This window comes from Chelonia mydas, chromosome 4 (assembly GCF_015237465.2).
Source record: "Chelonia mydas isolate rCheMyd1 chromosome 4, rCheMyd1.pri.v2, whole genome shotgun sequence".
NCBI lineage: Eukaryota > Metazoa > Chordata > Testudines > Cheloniidae > Chelonia > Chelonia mydas.
In genome coordinates this window covers 96,747,892-96,774,201 of record NC_057852.1, presented here as the reverse complement: position 1 = coordinate 96,774,201, position 26,310 = coordinate 96,747,892, and the positions used below count along the sequence as shown (strand labels likewise).

General features: G+C 44.5%; 1 protein-coding gene across 13 annotated transcripts in view; it reads left to right on the top strand.

Moving 5' to 3' along the window:
* Window positions 1-26,310, top strand: part of NSUN7 (NOP2/Sun RNA methyltransferase family member 7) — a 64,672-nt gene that overhangs the window by 1,786 nt on the left and 36,576 nt on the right. For 6 of the 13 annotated variants that reach the window (XR_006290129.1, XR_006290130.1, XM_043544482.1 and 3 more), the window contains exons 2-4: window positions 3,990-4,060; window positions 17,365-17,720; window positions 23,964-24,022. Coding sequence is in view for 9 of the 13 variants with exons in the window: in XM_043544482.1 (XP_043400417.1) it covers window positions 17,423-17,720; window positions 23,964-24,022 (357 nt within the window). In the remaining 4 variants the exon portion in view is untranslated. Of the gene's footprint in view, window positions 1-3,989; window positions 4,061-16,830; window positions 17,107-17,364; window positions 17,721-19,349; window positions 19,422-23,963; window positions 24,023-26,310 lie in introns of those variants that run through there. The other 7 variants (XR_006290131.1, XM_043544484.1, XM_037897891.2 and 4 more) reach the window with 4 other exon arrangements.

Here is a 26,310-nt window from a genome sequence, read left to right as displayed (position 1 = left end):
GACTGCCGGTGCCGTTCGGCCGCCAGGCGGGCCGGGGTAGTGTCTGACGCCGAGCCCGCTCCTGCGGGAGCGTTTCTCTCGTCCCCCAAGCGCGGTGTCCAGTGCTGTGTCCAGTGTTTTCCCCAGGAATTGAAATGGGGGGGTCAGGGCCGATGAGGGGTGAGACCGTGAGGGTGAAGATGGGCTGTATGGTACCAGAGTAAAAACCTGAATGTTTCATGACCATTCTGTTAGATTTTAAAATCATCTCACAAATTAAAGTTGGCTACTCAAGCCTTCTATGAAGCACTACATCTACATCCTTCTTGGTTTCTTGTTATGATTTTGCACAACTCTGTTAATGAACTTGTTGAATGCAGTGCAATGCATTCATCTTTGGTGGCTTCTCCTGTGTCCAGTACTTCCACTCCTTCAGTTGATATGCTCATTAGTTCATTCACATGATCAGGCAGAAGGCGACCTCTTTCAAAACACAAAAATCTACTCAATGGTGAAAAAGAACGCTCAACTGTAGCTGTTGTGACTGGGAGTAGCAAGAGACAAATTCCTACTTCTTTCAGCCCAGGAAACATGCCATAAAGATCGGTCAAGCCATTAGTGCTGATAAAAAAGAAGTTGAAGTCAAATCTTCATTCATTGGTCGTATGATATTCCACTCTGTGTTCAAATTCTCTAGTCTGTCCTGAGTACATGGCAGCTCCATTGCTGGTAGTGCCTCACTCCACTCAACTGTCTGTGTTTTATAAGACAGGGATCTGTAAAAGCAACGGAGAGGTTGAGTAGAATCTAGAAGTCGCTGTTGTAGATTTTTAAAAATCAAGTCTGTACTTTTTCAGTTGTCTTAACAAACACTTCTTGTCCCCCTCACTTAAGGATTCAATATAAATGCCTTCATTAATCAACTTCTGGACTGAAGTCTTTGCTTCTTCCAGTACTTTTTCAATGGATAGCTCTCTGATTGATCCAAATGTAGCTTCTATTGCTGAACAGAGGTCTACTACTGTTGTAGCAGATGCCTGGATGGCATTGTTTAATGACCCAAGTGGTTTCAACAGTAGACTTACAAGAGAGAGAATGGCAATAGTCTTCTCTGAACGTAATAGCAAAAGTAACTCACCAGCCTCACTCCTTAGATCCATCCCATCTTGGTAGATACTTTCCAAAGCCAGTAATTATGGCTGGAGTAATTTTAAGACAACAGCCAAGGATTGCTCATGAGAAAGCCAGAGGGTTTTCCCAGGTTGGACTAATTTGAACTTTAGTCCCAGTGTATCTTCTATATTTTCCAAGATATTCAGCATTTTTGGACTCTTGCTGAAAAAAGAATATAATGAAGACATTAAATTTATAGCTTTTAAAGTGTCTTTTGAAGAGTCTGCAGCTCGTACTAGCGCGAGTTGGAGTAGATGGCCTCTGCAGTGTGTATAGGAGAGACTAGGGTTACACTTCTCTCTGAGCGAAGCTTGTGCTCCACCATGTCTTCCAGAGAAGTTTGCACCTCCATCAAATGCACAAGCAGCCATTTGTTTGGGGTCCAATTGGCAAGCATTTAACTCTTCTAAGATGTGGGTTGTCACAGAGGCAGCCAATCTGTCTTCTATAATTTGAACATCTAGAAATGCATGTACTGGCCTACCACTGACATCAAGATAATGTACACAATGACTTGATGACCATTTGCATTGGTGCATTCATCAGCCATGTATGCAAATTTTTTGAATGTTGTGAGAGAGTTCTTCACTTTTTCAACTGTTGAGTCTTTCACTGTTGCACCACATGCGTCTAGCCAGTCAGTTGAGTTTCTTGCAGAAAGATAGTGAGCATTTGCTGGCCTTGTTCGGAACCAGTGTTCAACTTTAGGATGAACAAGTGACAATGAACTTAAACTGGAGGCCAGTGTTGTAGTGTGTGGTATCTCTTGCTTAAATAGAAAGTATGATGTGACAGCCATGTTTGTTCGCGTTAAGACTGCTGGAGACACAACACAGTTAACAGCCTCATTAACAGTCACCGGTGTTGTTCTTGGTCAGTGGAGACTCAGAGTTCAGAGGTGCTCTCACATGAGTTCACCTCTCGGGTGGGGGGCAAGAAGGCACCTTGCTAGTTCCTCTAGCTGCTCACTGTTCGCTCTGGCCACTGTTGTTCGTTGTGCCACCATTCAGTCAATTGCTCTGTAGCCAATGGCCTTGTGCCATCACCATCTGCTGCCACCGACCTCTGTGAATTGGTCTCTTGAGGTTCCACCCAGCTCTCAGTGATTTCAGCTGAGCTCTCAGAGGGGGAACCTCTGTGGGCAGACTGGGCCGTCTCTCCCACAGAAACACTGTCCCACAGCCGGTCCTAAGCACTTAAACCTGATTATCAGTGATTTCAACTGTAGTGGTCACTTAACAGAACAAAAGACTATCTATGGAGCCTAATCAGCTCTGTCTTTAAACAGTGGAGAGGGGCAGGTCAAATTGTGACTCAGGCAGACCATCAAGCAAAACGCCTGTCCCCACACTCTCTCGATGCCCTCAATCAGCAGAGGCTTAAGTACAGTTCTACTGCCCTTTACTCATACAAGTATAAGAATAAAAACATTTCTTTATCCCCTGCAGTCAAGTGATTTGTAACCCAGCCAAAATCTATCACTTGGGTAACACAGCTCTGTTTGCTGGATACCTAGGTAGATTAGGTGTGAATGTAAATACAATCTGGTCCTGAAGTCTTTTCCCCCCCAATCACCAGCTGTCAGGGAGAGCTCATTTAGACTTTGCTTACAAATCATAATTTGAAATTATTAGGTTGGCCAACATCACCAAAATGAATGACTGACGGTCATAAAAACAACAGCTGTATAAGGAAGCTGGTCTATGTTCATACTTTTCAAATCTATTATACTTTTTCAGATACACGTATTTTATGATACACTTTATATGCTTTTAAAGTGTGTATTAATGTTTCAATTTCAATTCAAATTTCCAAACAATCACTACATTGGCAACACTGCATGTAACTAGTTCACAAAACTCGGGTGGGGGGGCGGTGTTGGGGAAATTCAGGGGGGGTAAACACCACCATGGGGGGGGTGTAGGGAAATCCCTGGCAGTGTCCCTCTGCTGCTGGGCCAAGCAGGTGCCCTTGTGGAGCTGAGCATTAACCAGGAGATGGCATTGCACAGGGTCCCGCTTGCCAGTTGTCATGGCATCTTCCAGGCAAGCCGGGGGACGTGAGCAGGGGAAATCCTCAGTCGGGGTGGGGTTGTAAGCAGTGTTGTAATGATAATACTGGGGATTATGCCTGTTCTTTATAGTGTCTCTCTTTCCTTCTGTGTGCTGTCTTCTGATGTGCTTCAGTCATTTTAGCCTCCAGCCTGTGTCTCCCTTGGGCTTGTCTTCTCTGGGGTGTTCCAGAGAAATCTTTCACTGTTACCTAGAAACTGTGGAAGTGCTAACTGGCTATAGCTGACACTTTTACCACCCTGTTGTATGGACCTGCTTTGAGCAGCATCAGACAGCACTGTGGTGGTAACACTAGCTCTCCTATGCTTGCTTGTACTGGTGGACCTGTGCTCAAGAGCGATGGTAGGGAGGCCTCCCTAAAATCCTCAGTACCAGTGTAGTCCAACAGAGCTGCAGCCAAGAAAAGTATTTTGTATCTGTTATATAAATGTGTTAACTAATGCTTGTAGTATACTTTAGATTGTTATTAAATAACATATATATAACTTAATAAAGTGAATACTATGAGCACACTTGAAAATTAATTCTGGTTCAAGCGTTCACTAGTTTCAGCAATACTCTCTATAATTAAATGGGAGGACCTCTTGAACGGGTGACCTCTCTAGAATTTGTATTTCCCTCTTTAAACGTAGGGAATATTGCTGGAACCTGAGGTTCTCTAAAACTGGAATGAATTTCTTAAGTATGACTAAACTTTGAGCTGTGACTTTCATGGGCTGCAACTCATTTATTGTACTAATCTTTTTCTTCTTTTCCTGTCCACAGATAAGTAAAACTGGGAAACTAGAAACTATACTATCGGGAACTTTATCTTCTGTATTCACAGTTGATAAAAGGTGGATATACTTTTGTTTTAAAAAATCAGTGGGTATATCTGTGTTCTATCTGTTCCATTCCCGATTAAATGATTAACATGTAAAAAAGCTATAGTATGTTGACTATAACAGTCTAATAATTGGTACTTGTGATAACTGTATTGCTTGTACTGTGCAGTCTGCTGGAGACTGTCGCAGTACTTACTAGGTAACTTGCTTTCCTGAAATCTATTAAAAGCATAGCTTTATGAGTAATGTATTGGTGCTAAACTTTGTTATACCAGTCAGCCAATATGGCTAGTTTGTTAGCATCTGTAAATGCTGCTTTTTCTGTATGGTATAACTGGAGATACAGTAGAGTAAAGACGAGAACAGTACTTAATGAAATGTTTAGCACCCAGAATAAGTGTGACTAATACATGACTTAGTATAAAGTAGTAACGGATTGCTGCTTTGTTTATATTATGGAACAAAAGACATTTATTCTATGATATTGAGAAGTGTATTCAGTCAAGCCAAATCCTTCAAAATGCTGAGTGCTGTTCATGCTATGTTGAATACCTTCAACTCCTACTGAAGTCATATAACCTTTTTGAAACCTGAAAGAAAAGAAGTACTTGTGGCACCTTAGAGACTAACCAATTTATTTGAGCATAAGCTTTCGTGAGCTACAGCTCACTTCATCGGATGCATACTGTGGAAAGTAGAAGATCTTTTTATACACACAAAGCATGAAAAAATACCTCCCCCCACCCCACTCTCCTGCTGGTAATAGCTTATCTAAAGTGATCACTCTCCTTACAATGTGTATGATAATCAAGTTGGGCCATTTCCAGCACAAATCCAGGTTCAAATCAGCGGCACTGCTATGGGTACCTGCATGGCCCCACAGTATGCCAACATTTTATGGTTGACTTAGAACAACGCTTCCTCAGCTCTCGTCCCCTAACGCCCCTACTCTACTTGCGCTATATTGATGACATCTTCATCATCTGGACCCATGGAAAAGAAGCCCTTGAGGAATTCCACCATGATTTCAACAATTTCCATCCCACCATCAACCTCAGCCTGGTCCAGTCCACACAAGAGATCCACTTCCTGGACACTACAGTGCTAATAAACGATGGTCACATAAACACCACCCTATACCGGAAACCTACTGACCGCTATTCCTACCTACATGCCTCCAGCTTTCACCCTGACCACACCACACGATCCATTGTCTACAGCCAAGCTCTGCGATACAACCGCATTTGCTCCAACCCCTCAGACAGAGACAAACACCTACAAGATCTCTATCAAGCATTCTTACAACTACAGTACCCACCTGCGGAAGTGAAGAAACAGATTGATAGAGCCAGAAGAGTTCCCAGAAGTCACCTACTAGAGGACAGGCCTAACAAAGAAAATAACAGAACGCCACTAGCCGTCACCTTCAGCCCCCAACTAAAACCCCTCCAACGCATTATTAAGGATCTACAGCCTATCCTGAAGGATGACCCAACACTCTCACAGATCTTGGGAGACAGGCCAGTCCTTGCCTACAGACAGCCCCCCAACCTGAAGCAAATACTCACCAGCAACCACATACCACACAACAGAACCACTAACCCAGGAACCTATCCTTGCAACAAAGCCCGTTGCCAACTGTGCCCACATATCTATTCAGGGGACACCATCACAGGGCCTAATAACATCAGCCACACTATCAGAGGCTCGTTCACCTGCACATCCACCAATGTGATATATGCCATCATGTGCCAGCAATGCCCCTCTGCCATGTACATTGGTCAAACTGGACAGTCTCTACGTAAAAGAATAAATGGACACAAATCAGATGTCAAGAATTATAACATTTATAAACCAGTCGGAGAACACTTCAATCTCTCTGGTCACGCGATTACAGACATGAAAGTTGCGATATTACAACAAAAAAACTTCAAAACCAGACTCCAACGAGAGGCTGTTGAATTGGAATTCATTTGCAAATTGGATACAATTAACTTAGGCTTGAATAGAGACTGGGAGTGGCTAAGTCATTATGCAAGGTAACCTATTTCCCCTTGTTTTTTCCTTTAAACCCCCCCCACCCCTGACGTTCTTGTTAAACCCTGGATTTGTGCTGGAAATGGCCCAACTTGATTATCACACACATTGTAAGGAGAGTGATCACTTTAGATAAGCTATTACCAGCAGGAGAGTGGGGTGGGGGGAGGTATTTTTTCATGCTTTGTGTGTATAAAAAGATCTTCTACACTTTCCACAGTATGCATCCGATGAAGTGAGCTGTAGCTCACGAAAGCTTATGCTCAAATAAATTGGTTAGTCTCTAAGGTGCCACAAGTACTCCTTTTCTTTTTGCGAATACAGACTAACACGGCTGTTACTCTGAAACCTTTTTGAAACCTGAGTTTCTTGAAGTGATTGTCCACATGGATTCCACTCTTGGTGTGCGTGCGCCCCATGTGCATGAGATCTGATTCTTTTTGGCTAGCAACATCTGCTGGGGTTGCGCCTGTGCCCAAGATGTCTTGGTGCCCATCCTTACCATCTACCCAAGAACATAAAGGGCACAGCGGGCCCAACCATCATTTGGTTCCTTTTTGCCACGTATGGCAGTGGGAGAGAACCCATGTAGTGTCTGCTTACTCTGCGTGCTCTGCAATTTTTTGGTTAGCATAGTATCTTTTTGTATTTACACTCACTGGCACATAAAAAGATAATAAATTATGGGATACCCCTGCTACTAGCAGCTAGGGTTCTATGTCAGAAACAAAGTCTTGGGGATTTAAAACTTTTGCAAGGTGGCTATCCCACTCAATGATGTGTATTCTAGGTGCCTCTTTTGCTTTGGTGAGGGATACGTTCCTGACAGATACTTGATCTCTTGCTGTTCCTACAAGAGGAAACAGAAGCAGAGAGGCAGGCCTGCCTTCAATTTTTTCTTCTGGAGTGCTTGATAAGAACCTCCTTAGAGAGTGAGGGTGAAAAAAGATTCCCACTAGGCCTGAACAGTTCTCTTCGGCTAATGCTTCTGTGAATTTTGAAGTATTGGGCTCACTCATCATTGAAAAGATTGAACCCTTCAGATTCTGAGACTGGGAGAGCAGCCAGTCCTCTTCCACCCAGTTGTCAGAAAGGGGTAGGAAAGAATATTTTTCCTGGAGAGCACAGATATAGGACACCCTCTCTGTTTCTGACTAAACAGAGACAGAAAGCTCACCAAGCTGTTGTTACTTGTGCTGTTCAGACAGACCAGATCTGGGCCACAAACCATCTTTTTAGCTGATGTCTTGGCACTGGCTGGTGTCCAGGTACCCACAAAACTTCCTGAAACTTGAGTCTTGGGGCTGATATCGATATGGACACATTTGGAATGGATAACCTTGGTGCCCTTGACACTGTGTGTCTCCACAATGCAGATGTTTCTGGGACAGACTTTCTTAGTATCCAAGATGTCCTGTGTATTGATTATTTCATGATCACACAACTGGAGACATTTCTTCCTTGGTACCACTTACTAATACTGTCATAGTACTGGTGATGAGCTCTCCTGCTCAAGTTATGAGAGAATTCAAGAGAACCATACAGCACTCTAGATGCTGTTTTGTTTTTGTTTGTTTTTTCCAGGAAGGTTTTTCCTCAGTCTCCAGATGCACGTTTTGAATGATCAAGTACTTCTATCAAAATATAACTATCCAAAGGGGGACAGGGTGTTACAATTCATAGAGAAGTGACCACAAAATGAAAGGAAAGGACTAAGATCTCTGGCATCTGAAAGGTCGTTAGTGTCCCAAACATTTGTGCAGGCTGCTTTAGACACCTCTGCTATGGCAGCATATGCAGTCGCCATTTTCATTGTGATGTGGGCTTCATGGTGCCCATTTTTGAGAATACTAAAGGGGGTCCAAATGACACTTGAGAACCTCCTGTTTGAAGATTTTGATTTAGTTAACATTGGAACTGATGAAGCCCTGAAGGATTTGAGAGCTCCACTCATTGGATGTATACAAACCAGCCACCTGGAGGAGGCAGGACAGACCCGCAAAGCTTTGCCAGACAGAGCCTCTGTACCTCTTGTTCCAATGACCTCTTAGTTAATAATTGAAGATGAGGCAGAGGTTCAAATGCAGGAGACATTCTGCCTCTTCTCCTCTGCTGCACACTTCATCTACCTTATGGCAGCAAGTTAGATGCCATTGTTGAGAGCAATCAGAACCATTACCAGATGTGTACCCCTTTCCACCCCCCATTTGGAAACCACGTCTTATTTTCAGGAGGGCTGAAACCAGCTGACCTCTGACCTGCAGGTCCTGGTAATCACAAACAAAAGGATATTCAGTACGATTCCAGGCACTTCCTACCCACACTTTCCTTTTCCCATCCCTTTTCAGGAGCTTTTTTCATGAAATAATGTTGAAACCAGAGGTAAAGTCCTTTCTGCAACCCAGAGCAGTGGATGAAGAGTCCCTGGAATTCAGAGGCAAGAGGTTCTACTCCTGCTACTTCTTATTTTGAAAGAAGAAAGGGGCTGGCATTCTATTCTAGACTTCAGATGTCTCAACAAGTTAATTCATTGTTTCAGGCTTAAAATGTTGACTGGGGCTTCAGTTATTTCTCATGATTGGTTGGCTCCTGTTGGTCTTCAGGATTTGTATTTCCATCTGTCCATATGTCCAGCACACAGAAAGTACCTCAGACTTGAAGTAGGGGACTTTTGCTGCAAGTACAGGGTTCTGCCTTTTGGTCTCTCCCTGGCACTGAGTATTCACCATAAGTGCCGACTCCATGGGTGCTGAGCACCCACTGGCAGCCCCCTCTCAGAACCTCCCCCCCAGTGCTTTCTGCCCGTTGGCAGGATGTGCCAAGCCAATCATCGCCTCCCCTCCTTCCTTGTGCCTCCTGTCCGCTGCAATCAGCTGTTCCGTGATGTGTGGGAGGCTCTGGAGGCAGGGTGGAGGAGCGAGGACATGGTGCACTTGGGGGAGGAGGGGGGTGGGGCCTTGGGACAAGGGGTAGAGTGGGGGCGGGACCTGGGGCTGAGCTGGGGGTCAAGCCCCCCCCCCCCCCCTCGGCACTTTGGAAAGTCGGCGCCTGTGGTATTCACCAAGCATTTAGTGGTCATCAAAACCCATTTAACAAGACACAATATTCTGTTATACCCATACATTATGACTAGCTGATCTGGTGAATATCTTCCAAAAAGGCAACATTCCATTTATGAGATCTGACAGCTCTGCACCACACTGGGGCTCAAGATCAGCTGAGAGAAATCTACACTTTTATTGACCCAAAGTATATCATTCATAGGTGCTGTGTTAGAGTTGAGGTCAACAGGAACGTATATACCATGGGGGAGGGGTCCAAATCATAGTTGGATAGTAAGTCTCTTAAATGATCTGCAAGCTCAACCTGAGATGTCTATAAGAGCATGTCTCAGATTTGTAGGTCGTGTGTTCTTCTGCACCAATGTTGCACAGCACTGCAGACTTCTACACTTCACCCATACTCTATACAAAGTGGTTGCAGTAACTCCTCGCTTAATGTTGTCCTTGTTAACGTTGTTACATTGTTGATCAATTAGAAAACATGGTTGTTTAAAGTTGCGCAATGCTCCCTGATAGCATTGTTTGGTAGCCACCTGCTTTGTCCACTGCTTGCAGAAAGAGCAGCCTGTTGGAGCTAGGAACCAGGGTGGATTGGCAGCCCCCCTAAGTTCCCTGTGTGGAAATCGCCCAGCAGGCTATCAATTGCCGGGCAGTTCAGCTGTCCCTTCCCCCACTGCTGTTTGCTGCTTCTGCCCTCTGCCTTGGAGCTGCTCCTGGGAGCCTTCTGCTTGCTGTTCAGGGGGTGGGGGAAGGAGGGTTGCTAATGTCAGGGTGTCCTCCCCCTGCTCCTGTCCACCGCTTCTGTACTTCATCTCCACAGAGTGGGGGGGTGGGGGTGGGACAGGACAGTGCTCAGGATGAAGGGAGCTTGCTGGCAGCAGCTGCTGTCTCAACTTGCTGATCTACTTAAAAAGGCAGTGTACTTGGAGTGGGATCAGCGTACTTAAAGGGGAAATACTCTTGTCTCTTCCCCTCTCTCTGACACACACACACACACACACACACACATGGTGTGTGTCTCTGTCTCTCTCACACATGCACCCCCCCCCCCCACCCCATGGGTTCATCGTCACGTTCAGTTTCTACAGGGAATGTTTTCAGCCACTGCCATGCTGTGTCTCCTCCCTCCATTCATGCTGCCTTGTAGAGTGTGAGGCTATGTTAACAACAATGTGTTAACCATTGAGGGCTCAGCTGAGTGCAAGTTCATCATTTAGCAGTAAGGCATTCCCTGGGAAATATCCCACCCTCTGAATCCACCACCTCAACCAAGCTTCACAATCATCATTGCTATGTACAGTATTAAATTGTTTGTTTAAAACTTAAAAAAATTACCTGGAATCTAACTATCCCTATTTACATTAATTGTTATGGGGAAATTGGATTAGCTTAACATCGTTTCGCTTAAAGTGGCATTTTTCAGGAACATAACTACAATGTTAAGTGAGGAGTTACTGTATCTGCCAAGCAAATACCATGTGGACATGTAAGTGAAGGTCCCGTGAAAATCCTGTTAGATTGTTGCCCATGTGAAAGTGTTCTTTCACCTGAGTACCTCTTTGCTGCACCACATCCTACCAAAATGTTGGTAAAGATCAGCTCCCCATTTAAGAGAAGAAGCACTTTTTACCATTTTGCAACACAAGGTCTGACTCTTCCCTCCCCACCCAAGCTCAACTTCATGTAAATAGCTGAGTCCTATGTCATCTAGCATGCATGACATTCCTCCCCTTGTTGCAGGGATCCGTGTTCCAAGTGATGGCAGAAAACATCACAGCTATGCATTATGTCAACAGAAAAAGGAGCATAGTCATCACTGCTCTGCTGAGAAGCCGTTTGTCTCTAGGATTGGTGCAGTCATCAGATCACACTAGTCACTATGCGTCTTCCAGGGTTTTAAAATTCCCTCCCATCAACTTAACAGGCATGAGTGGACTCTGAAGGACTCCGTCTTGAAGATCCTTATTTTCCACAGATGAGGATAATAAATGTCCTGTGTTTAGCTTCAGAGAGGGGTTTGGTGCATGCCCACTGTGGCCCCCAGCCCTGGTGAGCCGGGTGACACAGTCCGAGTGCCGGGAAGGCAGTGTGGCCCCAGTGCCAGCCCCCCCAGTCCCCGCAGCAGGCCAGCCAGCTCCAGCCCCAACTGGCCAGAGCAGAGCACCGGGAACTGCAGGAGAGGACCTGGGGGTGGAGTGTGGGTTGGGCAACACCAGGCTATTTGGGGAGGCACAGCCTCCCGCAGCCTATGATACCCGCCACCCATGACCAAGGGCTCTCAGTCAAGATTCAGCCTTCATGGTCATGGTAGTCCCAACCGGGTCCAGGCAGTTCTGGTACTCAGATCTAGTGAAGCTATCAGCTTTGTTTCCAACCTGTTTTTACTAGACGTGACTTAACAAAATGAAGGTCAGATCTTACACCTTATCAAGCATCATTCAGCCAGCATCCATGCTGTCAGATGTGTTAACTGCCACTGGAAGAAGCTGTTCAGCTGAGATCAAGAACATATTGATACATAATCTAATACAAGTTTTTCTGGAAACTTATATAGCAAAATAGAAGAGATTTTCTATTAGGGCACAATGTCACCTGTCTCCCTTGGAAAAACCCGTTTCTGCTGCTCTGGACTATTTGCTAACCCTAAAACATTCAGGACTATCCTTCAGCTCCCTAAGAATATACTTACCAGCAATATCTGTGCATAATTCTCCAATTGAGGGTCCGGTCATACCTTATTTTTCTACTATATAGTTGCTAAATTCCTCAAAGGTCTCATTTCTGTTTTCTCTTATTCTGGGATTCCCTTTCTTCCTCATATCTCAACATGGTGTTAGCTGGCTTAATAAGACCCCCTTCTGAGCTCTTTTTACCACTTGTCTATGAAGACTGCCTTTTTTAGTAGCTATAACATCTGCTCACAGGGTAGGGGAAATTCAAGCCCTTATGCCTGGTTGACCTTACATGCTGTTCCATAAAGAGATGGTGACTGATAGGCCTCACACCAAGTTGCTGGCTATGATGTTTTTTTTTTCTTCAGATTTTCACTTAAATCAATGGATCACCCTCAGTTTTTTCCTAAGTCCCACTCAACCTCTGGCAAAACTAAGCTTCACACACTTGAGTAAGAGCATGATCTTTCAATTTACGGGAAGAAAAAAAAATTAGAAACATCTAAGCAGAGAGGGTGACACATCAGGCAATATCCTCAGGGGTTATCAAAATGAGTCTCCAGATGTGTAAGAATGTGTTATGAATTAGGCTATGTCTATGCTACAAAATTAGGTCGACTATATAGAAGTCGAATTTTTAGAAATTGATTTTATACAGTCAATTGTGTATGTCCCCAGTTAAGACCATTAGGTCGGCGGAGTGCATCCACAGTACCGAGGCTAGCGTCGACTTGCAGAGCATTGCACTGTGGGTAGTTATCTGGGTTGAGATCCCAATGACTGATGGGGCAAAAAACATTGTCGCAGGTGGTTCTGGGTACATGTCATCAGGCCCCCTCCTCTGTCCCTCTCTCCCTTCCTCTGCGAAAGCAACGGCAGACCTTTTCGCGCCTTTTTTCCTGGGTTACCCGTGCAGACACCATACCACGGCAAGCATGGAGCCCGCTCAGCTCACCATCACCGTATGACTCCTGGGTGCTGGCAGGCGCAGGACTGCATTGCTACACAGCAGCAGCTCATTGCCTTGTGGTAGCAGATGGTGCATTATGACTGGTAGCCATCCTTGTCGTCTCCTGGGTGCTCTTGGCTGGCCAGAACCAGCAAAAGCAGGCAAGTAGGCAATGGCAGCACGGTGAGGAGAGTGATGAAGACATGGACACAGACTTCTCTCAAAGTATAGGCCCCTGCAATGTGGACATCATGGTGGTAAAGGGGCAGGTTCATGCTGTGGAATGCCGATTCTGTGCCCGGGAAACAAGCACAGACTGGTGCAACCGCATAGTGTTGCAAGTCTGGGACAATTCCCAATGGCTGCGAAACTTTCACATGCGTAAGGGCACTTTCATGGAACTTTGTGACTTGCTTTCCCCTGCCCTGAAGCGCCAGAATACCAAGATGAGAGCAGCCCTCACAGTTCACAAGCGAGTGGCGATAGCCCTGTGGAAGCTTGCAAAGCCAGATAGCTATCTGTCAGTCGGGAATCAATTTGGAGTGGGCAAATCTACTGTTGGGGCTGCTGTGATGCAAGTAGCCCACGCAATCAAAGATCTGCTGATATCAAGGGTAGTGACCCTGGGAAATGTGCAGGTCATAGTGGATGGCTTTGCTGCAATGGGATTCCCTAACTGTGGTGGGGCCATAGACGGAACCCATATCCCTATCTTGGCACCGGAGCACCAAGCTGGCGAGTACATAAACCGCAAGGGGTACTTTTCAATAGTGCTGCAAGCTCTGGTGGATCACAAGGGACGTTTCACCAATATCAACGTGGGGTGGCCGGGAAAGGTACATGACGCTCGCATCTTCAGGAACTCTGGTCTGTTTCAAAAGCTGCAAGAAGGGACTTTATTCCCAGACCAGAAAATAACTGTTGGGGATGTTGAAATGCCTATATGTATCCTTGGGGACCCAGCCTACCCCTTAATGCCCTGGCTCATGAGGGGACCCTGGACAGTAGTCATGAGCTGCTCACCTATAGGCTGAGCAAGTGCAGAATGGTGGTAGAGTGTGCATTTGGACGTTTAAAAGCGCGCTGGTGCAGTTTACTGACTCGGTTAGACCTCAGCGAAACCAATATTCCCATTGTTATTGCTGCTTGCTGTGCGCTCCACGCTATCTGTGAGAGTAAGGGAGAGACGTTTATGGCGGGGTGGGAGGTTGAGGCAAATCGCCTGGCCGCTGATTACGCGGAGACGCCAGGGCGGTTGAAGAGCACAGCAGGAAGTGCTGCGCATCAGAGAAGCTTTGAAAATCAGTTTCATGACTGGCCAGGCTACGGTGTGAAAGTTCTGTTTTTTTTCTCCTTGATGAAACCCCCCGCCCCTTGGTTCACTCTACTTCCCTGTAAGATAACCACCCTCCCCTCCCCTCCCCACTTCGATCACCGCTTGCAGAGGCAATAAAGTCATTGTTGCTTCAAATTCATGCATTTTTTATTAATTCATCACACAAATAGGGGGATAACTGTCAAGGTAGCCCGGGAGGAGGGAAGGACAAGGCCACGCTGCACTTTAAAACTTATTGAATGCCAGCCTTCTATTGCTTAGGCAATCCTCTGGGGTGGAGTGGCTGGGTGCTTGGAGGCCCCCACACCGCGTTCTTGGGTGTCTGAGTGAGGAGGCTATGGAACTTGGGGAGGAAGGCGGTTGGTTACACAGGGGCTGTAGTGGTGGTCTGTGCTCATGCTGCCTTTCCTGCACCTCAGCCATATGCTGGAGCATATCTGTTTGATCCTCCAGTAGCCTCAGCATTAACTCCTGCCTTCTGTCAGCAAGCTGTTGCCACCTACCAAAGGTCGATTTCAGAGCTAATCCCCTTGTCGGGGGAGGAGTACAGAAATCGACTTAAAGGGCTCTTAAAATCGAAGTAAATGGCTTCGTCATGTGGACGGGTGCAGGGTTAAATCTATCTAATGCTGCTAAATTGGACCTAAACTCGTAGTGTAGACCAGGGCTTAGACAGGTCCGATCTACCTAGCCACATTAGAACTCGTTCCACTAAAGCTAGGCAGCCTCTCTGCCTGTTTGAAGACTGACCCCTGTTTCTGAAATCTGTAGGGCATCCACATGGAGCTCTAGCCACACCTCTTTAATAGAGACTTCCAGATTGGATGCCTGGTTTGGTAGAGGTGTCCCAAAATCATTATTTAAATAGGACTCTTAGACCCCCACATCCAAGCTGCTTGTTAGGCTGTGTCTACACTGCAGCCTATGTTGGCATAATTTACATGTCTTGGGGGTGTGAATAACCTCCCCACCCCCCGAGTGACATAAGTTACATCAACATAACGCTTGTGTTCTCCTGCTGACATAGCTTCTGCAGTTCACGGAGGTGGGATTTTTTTATGCTGACGGGAGAGCTCTCTCTCCTGTTGGCATATAGTGTCTTCACCAGATGCAGTGCAGCTGCGCTGCTGCAGTGCTGTATGTGTAGACATGGCCTTAGTCACAAGGAGTGGAATCCATGATGATGATCATTCAAACAATAGTTACTTACAGAAACTGCGGTTCTTTGAAATATGTTGTCCACATGGATTCCATGACCTGCCCTGCTTCCTTACTTCTTCGGTCTTACAGGGGTGTGCAAGGACGCTCCGGTATGTCTATACAGCAGTATAAGTCTTGGGTTAGTGGTTCCCAAGTCAGCAGACCCATGTCAGGGAACTGTGGGCTTGATTGTCTACAGTGCCTTTTAACCCTAGGTTAAGGATTTTCTGACTTGTGCTTGAGCCTAGGGCTCTGTTACCGACGGTGCAATGCACAGAGCTGAGTCAAAGTAACCCTATCCCAGAGTGCCTTGTGTTCTTTTCCTCTCCCTCTCCTGCCTCATGTCAGCACTCTAACCTTATGAATGTGTTGCACTGTGGGAAAATTCTATTGCCCACCCACTTTCCTAAGGAAAATATCAAATGATAATACTGCTGGACACCATCTTGGGGAACTACAGAGGTGGCTTTTGTCTAGGAATATATGCCTCAGTGTTAATGGTACAAGGAGACTTTTATATTGGTGAAACAAATTCATTTCCCCCCAGTAAACTTGAAAATACTTAATTCAGACAAATATAAATATAAGATAGTCCTCAAAGGTATTATAGGAAGTTAGATAATAGGACTAAGAATAGCTGTTGGACTAGAGAAATTAACTGAAAAGAAGCCCCTCTCTCTCTATTAAAGTGATTGAATAGGGCTTCTTCTGAGCTTAGCTGACTTTCCTGGTGCATGTACAGGAATAAGGGATATCTGGGAGGCTATAGGGAAGCTTTAAGGCTGGCTCCCACTCACTGCCCCACAGTGCACACTGCCTGGCTGTCTCTGCACATGCAGCCCAAGGAAGGGTGGGCAGAAAGCAGAGCAAGAAGAAGCGGTTGCCCTGTAGGGCTCAGCACAACTGGGAGAGGAATGGCTCCCAGCTGCCAGGATGTTGGGGGTCGCTTTCTAGCTGTTGCTTTGCTCTCTGCTCTAGGCAAGCTCAGCGCTGCAGTGAAGAGGAGCTGGAGCCAATGCCGTGGGAGGCTCCAGGGAGGTTTTGGGGCTAGCTCCCACTCACCGCTCAGACAGTGGGCTACCTGGGCGCTCCTGCACACGCAGCCATAGGGAGGTTAGAGGGAGCCAGTGAGCAGAGCGGGGACTGGAGGAGTGCCCCTACAGGGTGGAGGAGAAGCTGGGGTACTGGGGGTCATCTTCCCCCAGCCGTGCTGATCTGGGAGGTCTGTTGCTCCCCCTACCTGCAGGGCAGTTACTTAATCCCTGCTCCACTTTCTGCCCCCTCCCCAGGGCTGTATGTGCAGGGGCACCCAAGCAGCGTGCACTAAAATCTGGCTGTGCTCTTGTGACCAGGAAGTAGCTCTCTTTGCAAAAAGCTTCTTCTGATCAGTCTCAACTGAAAACCCTGCAGGCTCTCTGATTGTCTGCTAAACACCGATCTGCAAGCATGCTATGAGCTGCTCCTATTTGCAAAGGGGATGTGTGGCTTCCCATTGATTGCTGTGTAGACATATCCTTATCATGCAGGTTTGGTCCCTATGGAAACTGTCAGCTAAAATAGATCTTGGATGTGCGTGAGCCACAGCTGCACAAGACCAGTGCCCATAGGGACCAGTCCTGCTTCCTGAGTGTCCTTGCACACCCCTATCCCAAGATGTGAAGGTTGGAGCGGGCCCAGCCATCTCTCAATTCCTTCACCAATACAGAATTTCACAGGATTAGGACTCTGTAGAAGCAAGGAATGAGGGCAGATCATGGAATCCATGTGGACAACCTATTTCAAAGAACCATGGTTATTATAAGGTAATTTTGTCTGCATTTATTTATTTATAAAAGTAACTTGTATTTTTTAAAATAATAAATAACATTTTGACTTTTACATGGATAAAGTTGAGTATGTGTCAAAGTTAAGCACATGTATTCATTTTTACAGGTTTGTAGCCTAGATCAGAAATTTTAAGTATTTCTATTAAAAACCATAAAAATGAAGAGAAACAGTTTAATGAAACTGAAAACTGATTTTTAACTTAATTTTAATACAAATTTTTCTTTTTTTTGCAGAGACAGTGGGATTCTGATTTCTTAAATCTTATTGTGCTGACAAAGCAACAGGGAAAGAATGCCAAGTTCCAAAAGTAACTTCTTGTTGTCAAGTGACATTTCAAATTTCCGGGAAATGGCAATATCAAATGAGAGAGAGCCTACTGAAAAGAGTACAGCAAGTCTGATTGAGAACAATGGCTATCAAGACTCTGTATACATAAATGCAGCTAAAATTTTTCAAGGCATTCGTAATGAAAAGCCTCAGGATAAAATATTGGTAAGGTATGGTAATGAACTAGTGCCATCCCTACCAGATTTTAAAGATGAATGTTCCCAGCGCTCATCCTATGAACTGGCGTTTAGTGCTCTGAAATGTAAGTAGAAACTCTTTCCCCATATCACTAGCAGAAATGATGCAGTGCAGAAAATATACAAAAACTATATGATGTATTTAGGTCATGTATATCGGTATAATCACTTTTATTGATGAGCAGGAAGGATGGTTCCATAGTTAGGCTGCTAACCTATGAATCTGGGATTACTTTACTTGGAGATTAGTTTTAAATTAACTAGAAACCCAGGACTGTTGAAATTGATGGCTGGTTGTGGACAGTGTATTGGGAAGCAAGGTGGGCTGTAGTCTTTATATGAGAGACCCAATGTGTATATTTGATCAGCCATGTCCAAATGCTTTGGCAGAAACCCTTTTTGTCTGTTAAAGTCTGTTTGTGAATACTGTACAAATTCTTGTTAGAAAGCAAGATAATGTAAAACAAAGTACTTAGTTTTCATTATTTAAGTTTTTGGTGCTGTTTCCTGTAAAGGAAAGTGTGAATTCTGTCCATTTCAGCAACAAATAAATAAATAAATACATTTTACTCCCCCTACAAACTGAACATGCTAAATTGACCATTATTAACTGAATCAATCATCCAAATTAAGAACCTGATTCTTCCCCTCCCCTGTGTTATTCCTGCATGGGAACAGGGACACTGATTTTGAACTGAGAAGTTGATTTATGGGTTCTTCCATGTGGTAGGAAGGGTTGGGATTTGGGTCATGGGGAGTCGTATGAGATTTGACCTTCAAAATATGGGGAGCTGGGATGAAGGGGGGACTGAGTGGAGGCCAGGACCACAGATTGTCTCCACACTGCCTTCTGTCATACCTAGCCCTGTGAGAACACAGCTGGCTACTATATGCCAAACCTTATCAAACAGTATGGTAGGGTACATTCCTTATCTTGATGACAGGGTCATATCCGGTTGACTCGCTAGCGCTGTGAAGACCCGCTCTAGACTAGTGCCAGATTACCTGTAGACCACCAGCAAGACTCAGGGAGGGGCACCTGACTGAGCAATTGCTACTGCTCCTTGCTCAGCATCTCTCTAGCTTTGCTACTTTATGCTCATAGATGTGCAAGGTAACAAGTCTCTCTTCTTCCCCTCCCCCACCCCGAACAGACAATAGCTTAAAGAAACTATCAGTTTGAGATATACACATCAAATTAATCTGAATTAAAAAACAGAGGCTGAAAAATAGACCTGTGAATGTTTTGTTAGAGGAATCCTCCAAAACCACCCTGTAAGTAAGAGGGGAAATAAAATAAAATGGACAGTCTGTTAAACATAAGAATAAATTAAAGCTGCATCCTTACCAAAATGGAGTTCAAGTATTCGTATTGTTTGGCCACTTGTAAATAGTGTCAACTAGTTTTGTTCAGTGTTTGAAGGCTTGTAGCAGTATCTTCTCAGTTTATAGCTGACACTTTTGCTGTGTCCTTTAGTTGTACTTTCACATGTAATTTCACTCTTTTTTTGTGACTGAAAAAACAAAAATGCAGAAGTCCCAGATAACTAGACTACAAGAAAGAGAGAAACCTTTCCAAAAGAAAACAGAGTAGAAAAGAGGGAAAAAAATTAACAATGGCTGAACTGGCAAACATGGCATTTCTCTTTAGAGGCTGAACAAATGACATGATAGCTTGTTTCTCTCACCAACAGAAGTTGGTCCAGTAAAAGAAACTACTTCACCCACCTTGTCATGCTAGTCCACTGTCCTTGCAATGGCCAAAGGTAGGTGTTTCAAAGAGTTATGTTTTGTGTCTGTACTTACTCCAAAAATAGTGAGACCCATGGGGGAGAGATCCTGGGCACTGGCATCTTCTGTGGGATTTTAACAGTAGATGGTGGCGGGCTCAGCACTTTGCAAGATTTAGTTCAGTATGACTGCATCACAAAAGTGAGTCAGTATAAAAAATGAGAAACCATTTAGTATCCATGGGAACTACCTAAAATATGTGGTGAGATCAGGTTTCTGTGGATCAAATAGAAAAGAGTAATTGTTCCTGACCAAATGCTAATACGAAACTTTCATTGGATAAAATTCAGAGGATATAGTAGCTCAACAATAGAAATGTGAGGAGAAGAAACAGAAGTACATTCCTTCTCCCTGCTGCTATTGTGACCTTTTAATCTGAAATATGTAGCATAGGCATCTTTCATCCAGCTCTCAATCTAAAAGAAGGCTAAGAAACTGTTACTCTCTATTCTTGGTGATGCAGTGTTGCTTCTAATGTAGGAACAAAAATAATTCTTAGTGGTGAGGGGAACATAGTGCCAGAAAACGCAATTAACACAAAGTATAGTATAGTTGAGAACATCTTAAGGCTATCTTCTGGCAATCTTCTTCTCAAAAATCTTGTGCACTACATGTGAAATTAATTTAAGCACACTCAAGATAGGAACAAACAATTACTAACAATGGAAATTGTTTCTGGAAAATTCAGAAAACTGAATTATTCTTCACTGCCTTATGTATAACCAGGGGTTAAATTGTGAGTTGCATTGCATGGGTGTTAATGGAATGGGCATGGTAGAAAAGAGGGGTAAAGGAAGTTTATCCCCTTGGATTTGGCCGGCCGGCCATCCATTCAGAAGAGGCGGAGCCAATACCTCTTCTCTTCCAATCTGGTTAGCAGAGTTTCACTGGTCCAGACAAGCAATGCCCTTTTAAAAGGATGGAGCTGAAGTCATTTGTGCGTGTGCTATAGCAGTGCTTTCAGCGGTTGTTGTGCCTGCGTTGGGCACAATACTTCTGCCCAAACAAAGATGCAAAACAAAGATAGTGTGCTGTTTTCTGTAATGAGTAGATGTCTACTAATCCTAAACTGTGAGTCAGAGGTCTGATCTGCAGTGATTTCAGTGAAGGAGACTAGCAAACAGATTAAGTCATGGAAGGAAGAGACTTTGCCACCAACCTTTCACTGAAGCAGCAAAAAATAACAAATAGCAAGTCTGACACCAGATGCCTTTGGCCCTGAAGAAGGAGCCAAACAAAAGCAAAAGGATTGATGACTTACTTACTGAAGTGCTTAATATTTAAATCACAAAACAGATTAATTCAAGACGTACCTGCCATGGTGCGCGGCCCGGGACCCCCACTGGTATGGGTTGGGGCGGTTTGGAGGAGGCGGCAGAGGCAGGGGCCAGGGCAGGGCTCTGCTGCTTCCGCCACAGGTGCCGGCTGCTGCAGCTCCCATTCGCTGGGAACCACAGCCAATGGGAGCTGCGGGGGCAGGGCCTGTGGGCACTGGCAGCGCGGAGACCCCTCTGCCACCTAGGAGCTGCAGGGGGGCCATGCCAGTGGGAGCCAGGAGCCCCCCACCCCAAGGTAAGCACCCCCTGCAGCCCCCAACCCCCTGCCCCTAGTCCAGAGCCCCCTCCCACACACCCAAACTGCTGCTGCTGGCCCAAGGCCTGGCCAGCTCAGGCAGCCCCTGAGCCAGTACCAGCCACTGCAAAAGTCATGGAGGTAAGGGAAAGTCACGGAATCTGTGACCTCTGTGACAGACTCACAGCATTATCTATGAGATGAGAAAATAATTAATTACACCTCCTCTTGTCCCTTTGCTACTGAAACCAAGGGAAGGGTATTCATCAAAACAAACAGTGGCTGTAAACCAGGGGTTCTCAAACTGGGGATCGGGACCCCTCAGGAGGTTGCGAGGTTTTTCCTGCCAGCCTCCAGCCCAAACCCCGCTTTGTCTCCTGTATTTATAATGATGTTAAATACATTAAAAAGTGTTTTTAATTTATAAGGGGGGGTCGCGCTCGGAGGCTTGCTATGTGAAAGGGGTCACCAGTACAAAAGTTTGAGAACCACTGCTCTAAACCATTCTTCTACTCCTGGGGGAATTCTGCACCAAAAAATTAAAAGTTCTGTGCACAATATTTTAAAATTCTCCCTATTTTATTTGTCAAAATAATACAATATAATCACACCAGTTTCATTTATTTTTGGTCATTTATTTCAAAATACCTGTGAGCAAGTATGTCTAACAATACAAACAACAAATAAGATTCAGGAAACGTTCTTTTGACAAATAGATTCCTCACTAGGCACATTAATACAGAACTCTGAGTAATAATTCATTTAAAGTACAATACAGAACTGTATTTCCCACACCCCTCAGAAGCAGTGCAAAGGCTTTGGGGGAGTTAGGGGTAATGGAGGAGCTGAGGGAGAGGGAAGTAAATTGCTGGGAAGGAGCCTAGGTGTGAACTTGGAGGGTTGTTGAGTATGCGTGGGAAAAATATGGAACAAGTTTTTGGCGGAGGCCAGGGAGGGATTGTTAGGGAGTTTCCCCCATGCAGACCCTGACTGACCCCTAGTCTCTCCAATTCAGTCAGGCACATCTGCCCCTGTCCCCTTGTGTTCCTGCATCCCACGTGTTCTTGCACCCCTCTCCACATGTGTCCCACTCCCCCCATCACCATGTGGCCTTGCACCCCCTCCTTGTGTCTCCATGTGTTTCTGTGCTCCCACTCAGCCTCCCCCTGTGGCCCTGTGCCTCCAATCCCATTCAGCCCCTGCACCAGTCTGTCCTCCCCCACTAGCCCTTATGAGCCCCTGACCTCACCGGGCAGGCACCGCGAAGGCAGGCAGGCCCTTTCTCTTCTCTCGTTGACTGGGAGCTGCTGCTGTGTTCTATTGCCACAGTGCCCTCTGGTGGGCAAAAGGCGGAACTGCAGCAATGTTTCGGCAAAAGCTTTTTTTCTGCGCAAAAAATTAAAAATATGCGTGGTGCATTAATTATTTAATCCCCCAACAGTAATTCTCCTCACTCTTTGGTTATGATGGGTTACAAGACACAGGTTGCATTTGGGTGGATAATTTTTTTTATTTGATATGTTTAAGGTAAATGTTGTATTATCGTGAGTACTTGTCTCCTGAGACATCTGTCACTGCATGCCCTTATATATTGAGAGTGCAATTTAGCTGAATCATTTTAAGCTTCCAGACTAGACTGGATAGTCTTCTCACTAGCTAAGAATACTACTATGTCCTGGAGAATGTCTTCTCTTCCTCTTCTCTCTTTGCCACCACCCCAAAAATATACCTCAATAGAAGAAAAACGGAGGTTTCTCAGCAGAAATTAGGAAGTCTTTTTAGGCTTCCAACTGTGCACCTGTTATTTAAGAGTGAATAAATGACTCATGGTTCAGTATGAACAGAATCCTTTAATAAGGTATTACTTAGTGTAAGGGTGCCAGAACTGAACAGTCTACTTCACTGTAAATTAGCAAGAGCAGCAATTTTCCCAGTATGAAGTGAGGTTCAAAGATAGCAGCAGGAGGCAGGGCTTTCTTGTCCTTTCATTTGCTTTCCTGATGAGAGCAAGTCCAACAGTGGGCAAAGCTGACTGAAGCCACTTAGTGATGTCAAACAACAGTGCAGTAGCAACACATTTGAACACTGTTTCATGCTGCCTCTCCTTTATGGGCAAAGAAGTCTTTAATAGTCATGCATACCATTCCATTGCTAATTACCATTGTGGATTTAGTTGAGTCAAAGGTACCAAGAAAAGTATTCTCTCCATGGCAGGTGTGTGATTTTTTTTAAAAAGTAATATGCAGGTACAGTGCAGTAATATAAACCTATTTTCTTCTGAAGAAAATTTTTGTAAGTGCCCTGAAAGAAAAAGGTCTGAAGCAGCATTAGGGGATTGTGCATCCTAGAGCTGGGAATGTCATCTACCATTCTCATTCCCAGGGTTCCTCAGAAGTGAAATAGAGTGAAATTCTAGCCCCATTAATGCCAATGATGTCAATTTTGCCATTGACTTCAGTGTGGCCAGGATTTCACCTTATGTCTCCAGAAGGGGGAGAGAACTTAAGCCATCCCCACTTTTATAGCTCATAGTGTACATGGCAACAGGCATCTTTGCCTTAGGGAGCCACTATTGGGAAGTTTATAAAGTAGAAATAGCTATAATGAAATACTTGAGGGATCAAGACACCTATGTAACTTTCATATATTTATCAATTTAAGCATTTAAGTTGTACATGAAACCTAATGTACATTTTAAAATGTTTTGCACTGAAATTATAATACTCTGACATGATGTCAGATCTGAATTCAGCTACCTTGATATTTTATTTTTTGCAGTAAAAATTGTACTTTAAGCAATATCAAAAGATTTTAACAACTTACTATGTCTTTAATCCATTAATTTATTTTTCAATCTTTGCCTTGGTTATGAATTTTATTGACTTATACTTCAAACTTTACAGTATTGTAGAAATGTATTTAACCAGTATTTTCTTCTCTTGCAGATCAAGATCTACTTGAAAATATATTGTTAGATAGCTGCTTTTACCCATGTCAGTCAATAGTAAGTAACATTCTGTTAGAAAGTAAGCTACTTTATAATGCAGTTCATTATTATATGTATCTAGCATCTTTTTCATTCTGAAGGATACTGAATACTTTAAAATCTTATTTTACATTTTGAAACTTCATACAATTTAGACCTGTTATTTCGCCAGGCTAAATTTTCAACTGTGTGTGCAGGGGTGTGTGTGGGGGGGAAGGGGAATTATAAATGCATACAACAGAAAAATAGTTGTACAAAGGAACCCACTCATACTGAAGACTCAGTCATTTATGCTGGCCATTTGTAGCCATGCTTCAAGTTTTTGTAAGCGTTTGACAACTTTGAATAGCCAAAAGGAAAAGGCGTACTTGTGGCACCTTAGAGACTAACAAATTTATTTGAGCATAAGCTTTCGTGAGCTACAGCTGAGCTGAGCTTTCGTGAGCTACAGCTGAGCTGAGCTGTAGCTCACGAAAGCTTATGCTCAAATAAATTTGTTAGTCTCTAAGGTGCCACAAGTACGCCTTTTCTTTTTGTGGATACAGACTAACATGACTGCTACTCTGAAACCTTTGAATAGCCAGAATGTTAAAGGAAATACTTAAACTAAGAAGTTTGAAAATGTTCTAAAGCTTATTATAGTCTTAATTTTGAGTTAATTTAGTAGCACTCATGGCATGGAAATTCTGACAGTTAAGGAAATTCTAGAGTCTTCTGTTTGCTCCTCAAGAAGGGGAGGCTCAGCAGAAACTTCCCTCATGTTGTTACTTCAGTCAATTTCAAACCTTTTCTGGAAAGGCAATATTTAGAGATGAGGACTCAGGGTGACATTCCCATCCTTGTTGTGGCCTCTTTTTGTGAAATATAAGGTCAGAGTAGCTTAAAAAGGCCATAAAACCCTGTATTTAGCCAGGGGAGGATTTCCCTGGAGCACAGAGGACAGCGGAAGACAGCCATAGGCTGTCTTTGGTGCACCCAAACTCATACTGCTCCAGCCCTACACATCACAGCTTATGTGGGGTGTGGCTGCAGCATGCAGTGCTGCAGAGATTCCAACAGTGCAGCAGCCCATATGGCAGCCTGAGGAGACTGCTGGGACTTACATAGGCCACAAGGGCTGTCTGTTACTTCAGGAGCTTCTCTAGTCACCAAAGCAACCCAGGACCAGGAGGGTGCAAAGGTGGCTAAAAGTCTCCTTTAGCCCTCATAGACTTAAAGGCCAGACGGGATCATTGTAATCATCTTGTCTGACCTCCTGCATGTTGCAGGCCAGAAAACATCACCCACCCACACCTGTAATAGACCTATAACCTCTGGCTGAGTTACTGAAGACTTCAAGTTAAAGAATCCACCATTTATTCTAGTAGAAACCTACAAGTAACCTGTACCCCATGCTGCAGAGGAATACAATCTCCTGAACCCCGGGGTCTATGCCAATCTGCCCTGGGGGAAAATTCCTTCCTGACCCCAAATATGGTGATCACTTGGACCCTGAGCGTGTTGGCAAGATCCACCAGAGAGACACCTGGGAAAGAATTCACTGCAGTAACTCAGAGCCCTCCCCCTCAAGAATCCCATCGCTGGCCGTTGGGGATATTTGCTATTAGCAGTCACAGATGGGCCACATGCAGTCTCATACTGTCCCCTCCAAAAATGTATCAAGCTCAGTCTTGAGGCCAGTTAAGTGTTTTGCCCTCACTGCTCCCTTTGGAAGGCTATTCCAGAACATCATTCCTCTGATGGTTGGAAACCTTCATCTAATTTCAAGCTGAAACTTGTTGATGACCAGTTTGTATCCATTCGTTCTATCAACATTGGCTCTTAACTTAAATAACTCCTCTCCCTCCTTGGTATTTGGCTGTTTTTATCACAGAGGAGTAATCCTATTTCCCCTCAGCCTTCATTCTGTTAGCCTAAACAAGCCAAGCTCCTTGAGTCTTCTCTCATAAGGTAGGTTTTTCCATTCCTCTGATCATCCTAGTAGCCGTTCTTTGCACCGGTTCCAATTTTAATTAATCTTTCTAAACATGGGAGACCAGAAATGCACACAGTATTCCAGATGAGGTCTCACCAGTGCCTTGTAGTATGGTAAAATACATCTCTGGGTCTCTTGGAAGTACCTTGTCTGACGCATTCTAGGGTTGCATTAGCCTTTTTCATGACCACATCACGTTGGTAGTTCATAGTCATTCTGTGATTTCTTCTCCTCTGTCACTTCCAACTGATAAGTCCCCAGCTTATAGCAAAAATTCTTGTTGTTAGTCCCTAAGTGTGTGACCTCCCACTTTGCACTATTACATTTCATC